Source organism: Paroedura picta, chromosome 17 (assembly GCF_049243985.1).
Source record: "Paroedura picta isolate Pp20150507F chromosome 17, Ppicta_v3.0, whole genome shotgun sequence".
Lineage (NCBI taxonomy): Eukaryota > Metazoa > Chordata > Lepidosauria > Squamata > Gekkonidae > Paroedura > Paroedura picta.
This window is the reverse complement of record NC_135385.1, coordinates 23,081,550-23,088,922: the sequence shown is the minus strand read 5'-3', so window position 1 is coordinate 23,088,922 and position 7,373 is coordinate 23,081,550. Positions and strand designations below refer to the sequence as shown.

Below are 7,373 nucleotides of genomic sequence, written 5' to 3'. Positions count from 1 at the left end.
TCTGACCTGGATGCCCAGCCTTGGAACCGAGGCCAGGTAGTCTGCAGGTGGAAGGCTCAGGTCAGTCGGCTGCTCACTGCAAGCTTCTGTGCGTTTAAATATATATATTTAATGTCTCAAAAGCCCAAAGGAAAGAAACAAAATCCCTTCTATGGAAAGGGAAGGGCTGGTGGAAGGAATGCATCACAATCCCCCAATGAAAGAATGCAGCATATGCCTCGGGGCAGAGGGAAAATGCATCTCCCCCACCCCCATTATGTCTGGCTTCACACAGCAGATGACTGGTACCCCTTGCCAAAAACAGCTGCCCTCCCCAGCTTTCCAAGAGTTTCCTCGCTGGGCCAAAGCAGCCCCGATTCGGAGCCTGTTTAATTCATAGAATAATTTTCACAGAGGAAGAAGGAAAATGTCCATTTAATAGCAGAATCAGTTCTCACGCGGGTTGCAAATTCCGAGCTTGCTCAAGTCTTCCCTTAATATTTTAGAGAGAGCCAAAGAGATTAAGAATCACATGCCACTCCCCCCCTCCTCACCGGAGACAGTGTTCAGTCTTGGGCAGCTGGCACAGAAAGAGGGTCCATCGTACCCCCAGGATTAAGTCCTCTGGCTCAAACAAAGTTCTGCTTTCAAAATAAGTTACTGTCAGGTGGCTCGCTCTTAAGAGATATTTACATCTTTTAAAATATATTAGCTTTTTAAAAAATCTAACGACATACATTCATAACTATGACTCTGATAAGCCAAAGTAAGAGTTCAAACTAGGAGACATGCCAAAGGAAAGTCTCTTTCCTTTTTGGCTGCCGGCACCCGAATCCCTTCCCCGTCTGGCTTTTCCAAGGTCCATTTGGCTCATCCAGCTTTGTGCGCCGAATTCTGTAAACATTACTGCATTTAAGAGGCACATCATTGGCAAAGGAAGATCTGTTAACACCCAAGCCCCAAATCCTCACCTCCCCAACACCAAAACATGTTCTCTGGAATCTCTTTGCTGCATTTACATACTTTTTTTTTTAGAGCTTTAGGACAGAGAACATAGTTACTGCATCATGACCAGCTCTTTCTTTTCACCGGCAGATCGCCGAGGGTCCCATGTTTGACGTGACAGGAAGGGTCAGCTCAGGGACTAAATTGGCACGGTTCCCTTTCCAGCGACTGGGTCATGCCCCAAAGGACAACAGACCAATGGCCGACTGACCAAAAACAGCTTGTGGGCCAGAAGTTATGAACCCACCTGGGCCCTCTCAGTCCTGCTGGAGCTTCTAGGTTATGGGAGAAACGCAGATCACAAATCACCTGCCTGGATGGAAGCTGCATGGCAAATGCCCACGAGCACAGGATTGGCCCCCAATGGCAGGATGCGCCTCTGCTGACATCCTTGCCAAGGGCAGCTATAAACAGGAGGGCTGGAAACCCAGCTGCAATTTTGGCAGGCTAAGAAGAAGAGCAGCCGGTTTCTCCATTAAAGCCGATCTGTGGAAGAGGCCTGTTGGCTCTCTCCAAGAACACGGAATTCTCCTTCAGACCTACAATCACAGGAGCTCGACAGTCTCCACCTTATCGGAGTCCCGCTCGTCAGCGGCAGTGTCTTCCTCCTTCCATGCTGCAGCCGAGTAAGTACTGGCTGACTCGCCGTTCATCTGCTCCAGCGGCTGATAAGCATATTTGCTTTGGTTCTGTCGTCCTGCAGACCGGCAGAAAAGGAGCTGGGCGTTTCCAATGGCACTGAGCAAAAGCAGAACAGCCAAGGTGGAGGTGATCGCAATCCAGGTTTTCCTACAACCGGGCAAGACAGAAGCATTCGTTATTGTGCTTTTGAGACAGTGATGAAACCAGCTACGCATTTCCAACAGAAAACTGCTGTCCTTCACACATTCCCTGAGGGATGCAGGCTGGGCATAAACCAGTGTAATATTGAACTGACCATTAGAGGGAGCCAGACTCCCTCGCAAAAGACCCAACCTCTGAAGAAACAGGAAATTACAAGGGAGAAAAACGAGGATGGGGGAAAGCCTAATTAATTGTTAGTGTCAAAGTTATAGTCACAATTTCAGAAGTTTTAATGCCATTAGTGATTAATTGCCCCATCTCCACTTAAGGGGGGGCATGTTTTAAAGGGGGGTCACTCGCCTTAGAACAATTAAGGCAAGCATTATTTTGCACGCTTCAGGGCTGGAGAGCTCAAGGCTAAATTAGAAGAGGGCCACTGAGTGAAACGCAGGATATAAATACAAAAGACTGCGGCTGCCCGTGGAGGAAGAGTGGGGAATCGAACTCTGCTCTCCACATCAGAGGCTGCTGCTCTTAAACACCACGGCACCAAGACCTCTGACTTCCGCCCGGAATTCGGGACTCCATAACCCGAATGAAAGTGCCCCACTTACTCCGTGAAAATAACTTCTGCGTTAAAACTGGCCTCCTGCAGACCCTGCGTGGCTGGAAAAGAAAGAGAAAGGCCGGACTCATTGGGAAGCTCTCCTCTGCACGGGAGCACAAAGGCTGCATTCCAAGATGGGTCAGTCACTGCCTGTCTCATGGGGTCTTTGTGCCCCCCACTCTCTCTTTCTCTTGGTTGGCCTCTCACTCAGGCTCTCAAGTCTAGTAGGAATGCTCCAGATCTCTTTTCCTCTTTTGTGGTCTCTGGAGTTTCTCTGAGCCTCCCTCTGATCTGGTCTCTTTCATTCAGAGATTCTGTGTCTGCCTCTCTCTAGCTCAGCCCTAATTCAAGGGACAAGCTTTTGTGAGCCTGCCTCCAAAGAAGTGTGTGCACTAACCCAAGTACTGACCCTGCTTAACAAGATCAGGCTAACTGGAGCCATTCAGACTCCCTTCTTGGTTCACCGGCTGCAAAACCCAGCTTCCTTCTGCGGCATCTTCAACGCTGCACTGGAACGGAGGCTGCACTACACCAACGATGCTACGAACCCCCAGTCCAGGAGCGAAGGACCAGCCAGCCTGCCGCCGAAGGAGCTGACGGGGAGGCAAAATGGCGGTCTGTACAGTCAAGACTACAAAAGGGAGAAACTTGGTTACCTTCACTGCAGTTCAGGCCTGTCCAGCCGTCGTCACAGTGGCACCCCACTGCAAGAGGTAAAGAATGAGGAAAGGGTCAAGATAGAAGGCCAGTGCCACGGCATTTGGAAATTCATGCATCTTTTAAAAATGCTTCCCCCGGACTTACTCTCTGTGCACATCCCGTGCAGTGAGCAATTGGAAGGCCCGCACTCCAAGACATCACAGGCTGGTCCTCTCCAATAAGCTCCGCTACACTGGCATCTCCCGAGCACACAGTATCCATGCCCACTGCAGTCCTCAGGGTGGCACGGCGGCTCGTGAACACACACAACGGTTGAAATCTGGCGAGGGCAGCGCCACATGGGGTCTGGCTGGCTGTGGATGGAGAACAGAACAAGCCTGCTGTAGTGAATCTATTGTCTGCGGCAAACGTGTTTGGCACGGGAATGTGCAGAGTTCAAGAGCTGTCGAACAGCTTTGCAGCTCCACAGAGACGGTGGAGGGAGAGCCTTGCTCCCTTCTGCCTTACGGACACGTCTGCGTCGGTGCAGATGGTGAAACCGGGGTTCCTGGCGGATGAAACCTGGGAATTAAATGAGGTCTCTGTGCATGTGCGTGTTAACAGGATACTCTTCCCATAGGGCTGTTCATAAATGCATATTGTCCAAACAACTGAAATTAGCGCAGGCCCATACTGTCACCGAATGTAAGAATTCGACATTGGCTAGTAATCTGGCGGACCAGTTTTCTAACTGACCAAAAATTAAGCAGATCAATTCACCCCACCCAGCTCTGAAGAAAGGGGCCTCCACATAATATGCCCGGAGAGAATCCCGCTTCCTTTGGGGAAACACCTACCAGTGATCGGAAGGGTAGCTGGCCAGAGTCCCGTTTAAGACAAGGGTGGCCGACCCCCCTCCGTCCAGGTTGATCGCATTGAGGACTCCGTGCTGCTTCAGGAAGTCGGCCATTTCCCAGAGGTTGAGGCTGCACAATGAGGAACGGAGGAAGTTAGGTGGAGAACAGCCGAGCGGGGCAAAAGAAGCAGTTTGCGGCAGCATCCCGAAAGACGAACTCGGAAGTTCCCTCAAGTGAACTCCACAGTACCCTCCTTTATTTTTAAATCTTTTCTCAGCTGTCCTTCCTTGTGTCAACACCAAATATTCTTAAAACAGCCCTTCTAGACCCCATAAAGAACCAGGAATTTAAAAGCTCAGGATGGCTGATAAACAAAGCCAAATCAATCAACCACAGTCCTCCAGGAACGGGCTCTCGAGCTCAAGCTGGACTGGACCACTGCAGCTCGTCCAAAGTAAATATTTGGGGGGGGGGAGTAAATGCACGAGACAGGCTTACCCCCTTCCGCCTGTCTGGCCGTCCACGTGCACAAGGACCAAACGTCCTTCTCGGTCGTGTCCCACGGCCGTCCTGGCAGACAGAGTGTTGATGAACGTGTCGAAAGTCCCTGTCGAAAGAAAGACAGGCGAGGAAGAAAAACAAGTCGTTCCACCGGAGGAGGGGGGGGGGCAGGGATCTCTATATGTGCTGCCTTTGCAAAATCCTCAAGTCCTCAAGCAAATTTTAAAAGGCCAGCTTCAAAGGCCACACTTTACATTTTAACCTGCATCTTTTGCAGCCACTCAAATTCTGAGATCATGCCGGATTGCACGACCCATCAAGGTCAGTGCTCCCTACTCAGACCGGCAGCCGCTCCCGAGAGCCTCAGGCGTACAAGATCTGCAGCGCATGCCATTGAGCAGAATATAACGAGAGTCCTGCAGAGCGGGCCTCAGAAGAGAGGGCCTCACCTGTTTTCTGCGTCTCGCTGCACTCCACGGCCCGGCTCTGATTCACGTAAACTTCTCCGTCTCGCAGCAGCCAAACCACCCCGCTCACCAGCTGGACAAAAGGGTTCTCCTTCGCCAAGATATCCTCTTCGGGAAGATAACTGGAAAGGAGGAGAAAAAAAGGACAGTGTGGAACGTCCAACAGAAACGGCTCGTGTTTTATACTGCGGTTTTTAGTAGTAAGCCGCTGCAAGTAGAATTCGGAAGGCACGGCACAGAAACATATAAAATAAATCAATAGTGCCGTCTCGTGAACTGAATTGATCGGGGGGGTTGGGGGTTGGGGATGTTCTCAGTTTACCCTTTGTAAAAATAATAAAGATGCTGTCAATACCCAAAGACCAGCTTACCCGAAGACCAGCGTGCCGTCTTGCCGGATGCCAAACTGAGCGTTCTGCAGTCCTCTGGAGGTCTGTACCAACCGCCCATCGCTCACGACATTCCCAAAGCATTCACCGGTGTCCATGTCGAAATAGCCACCGTTCTGGGCCATGAGGCACATGCCCAGTCGGGCGGTCTCTTCCACGGTGGCTTTTTTGTGGCCCCGACAGCCTCCCTGCCCACCGGGTTCCAAGACGGAGAACGTCCGTAAAGGGTCTCTCACCACGGTGAAGTGCCCGTACACCGCTCTTCGGCCCTGACCTTCGGGAGGGAAGTAGGAAACAAACGTCCGGGTGACGGCCGGCGGGCCGAGGCTGCTGTTGTCGGCGGGCCAGGATTCGTGGGTCGTGTTGCCGTGCAGGAGAAGCTGGCAGTCTCGGGCGTTTCGGTGGTGGTGCTGGGGACCGTGTCGGGAAGGGGGATAAGGCAGCAAGAGGTCATCGTTCAACGACGTCCTGAAAGCGATCGTGTTTAGGATGTCAGGTAGGCAGACTGGTAGGACTCTCTCTCTCTCCTCTCTTCTTTTCTGTCCTCAAACTTTGCATTTGTTAAGGGCCTGCTGCTCTGCCCTCCTTTGCTCTGCCCACCTTTACTCAGCTGCCTCTTCCCTACAGCTCTCCCTGGTGTCCTCAGACTGACCTCAGCTTCTTGCTCTTTCCCAGCAACTGTGACCAGAGGTAGTTTCATGGGAGATGCCAGGAACATCCTGGGCCCTTCTGCAGGAGGCACTCATTGAGGTAAGCAATATGGGGTTTTACCCCAAAATTTTATTATTTATTTTGATTGATGATGGCGAGCACCTTCTGTGTCCTTGATAGACTTCAATGGCTTTCATTTTATTCTTTAGAAACTGCTGTAGGTTCTTTGCCAACTACCATTTTCATGTTCGACTGTAGCATACAACTGTTTTTAGTGAGTTCATGTTGTTTTTGAGTTTTCTCTATTGAAGGTTTCTATAAGCATTTCCAGTATCACTGAACTATTTTCATGTTACAGCATGAACCTAGTAGATGTGGCCCTCTATTGTACAATTGGATTTGCGATCATTGCATTTTCATAATAGATTGTTTAAATGGAATAGGGAGCTTTTTGTTTATCTTTATATACTTGTGCAATTCCCCCTTTTGTATGAGTTGCTAATTTGTGGGATTGTTTGTTTATAATTTGCTTTAATGCTGAACAGAACTGAAGATGGTGCCAACCAAAATGTTTTCAGTTCTTTTCTTCAAGCAAATTCTGCCAGCAGTCAAATATTTTCAGTGAAAAAACTGTGACAAGTTTATGAATTGTTTATTGTTATTAGCATTTACGGCCACACAGTATTTCTCTTTGCTTCACTTCTATACTGTGTTTTTTTCCTTTGTTATATTTTGTACACGACTGAGCTCTGCAGTCTGGAGATAAGCTATAATTCCGGGGGGGGGGCATCCCTATAGGGGACTCTTGTTCTGCTGCTACAGGCAGACTAATCTACTCATCTGGATCTGTGCCCTGAATTGGCATGCTCAGACGCTAAGCAGGGTCACCCTTGGGTAGTATAAGGTTGAGAGATCTCCAAGGAATGCTAGGGGTCATGATGTGGAGGTAGTGACACACCCCCGGTGGGACATGGGGATCCCCTGGTTTTACAGCTCAGCAAGAGATCACTTCCCCTGGAGGAAATGGCTGCTTTAGACGGGGAACTCCATAGCATTAGGCTCCATTGAGGTCTCATCCCGCCCACTCCCGGCTCCACCCCCCAGAATCTCCAGTTACTCCCTAACCCAGAGCTGGCAACACCATGCGGAGACAGTCATTAGCAAGCTAGCTCCAAGCATCTTCCCCCCGGTTGCTAGGCATTTCCTAGGACCTGTGGCTAAGTGACACACACCATAAACTAAGTAATCTGGGTCGACTTCCGCATGGCACGTCCTTTCCTTAGCCCCTCTCCCTCAATCTGGACACTCACCAGGCGGCCTCTCTGCCCTGAGCCCCCAAACAGCAGCAGCAGAGACACACCAAGGAGAAAGCAGCCAGAGCCCCCACTGAGACCACCTGCCTCTGGTTCGGCAGCACGCCCAGCAGGCGCGCCGTGGGGGCCGCCATATTGAGGCAGCCGCGCGGTCACATGACAGCCCAGTCGCGTGCGCCTGC

General features: G+C 50.6%; 1 protein-coding gene across 2 annotated transcripts; it reads right to left on the bottom strand.

Moving 5' to 3' along the window:
* Positions 1–54: 54 nt before the first annotated feature.
* Positions 55–7,363, bottom strand: NAGPA (N-acetylglucosamine-1-phosphodiester alpha-N-acetylglucosaminidase). 2 transcript variants are annotated; one of them, XM_077316498.1, is made up of 9 exons: positions 7,189–7,362; positions 5,210–5,695; positions 4,821–4,960; positions 4,369–4,477; positions 3,871–3,999; positions 3,179–3,387; positions 3,031–3,078; positions 2,382–2,433; positions 55–1,773 (listed from the first exon to the last, which is right to left on the bottom strand). In XM_077316498.1, exons 1-9 carry the CDS (start codon positions 7,323–7,325, stop codon positions 1,530–1,532), a joined length of 1,554 nt encoding a protein of 517 aa, XP_077172613.1. In that variant the 5' UTR covers positions 7,326–7,362; the 3' UTR covers positions 55–1,529. The 2 variants fall into 2 exon arrangements, with proteins under 2 accessions (XP_077172613.1, XP_077172614.1); XM_077316499.1 differs by lacking the exon at positions 2,382–2,433 and having other exon boundaries at positions 7,189–7,363.
* Positions 7,364–7,373: the final 10 nt, after the last annotated feature.

Coding starts and splice junctions, on each gene's coding strand:
- NAGPA (XM_077316498.1), bottom strand. CDS start 7,325: ATGGCGGCCCCCACGGCGCGCCTGCTGGGCGTGCTGCCGAACCAGAGG. Junction 5,696..7,188: donor CAGGGCAGAGAGGCCGCCTG/GTGAGTGTCCAG, acceptor GATCGCTTTCAG/GACGTCGTTGAACGATGACC. Junction 3,388..3,870: donor AGCTACCCTTCCGATCACTG/GTAGGTGTTTCC, acceptor CTCCATCCACAG/CCAGCCAGACCCCATGTGGC.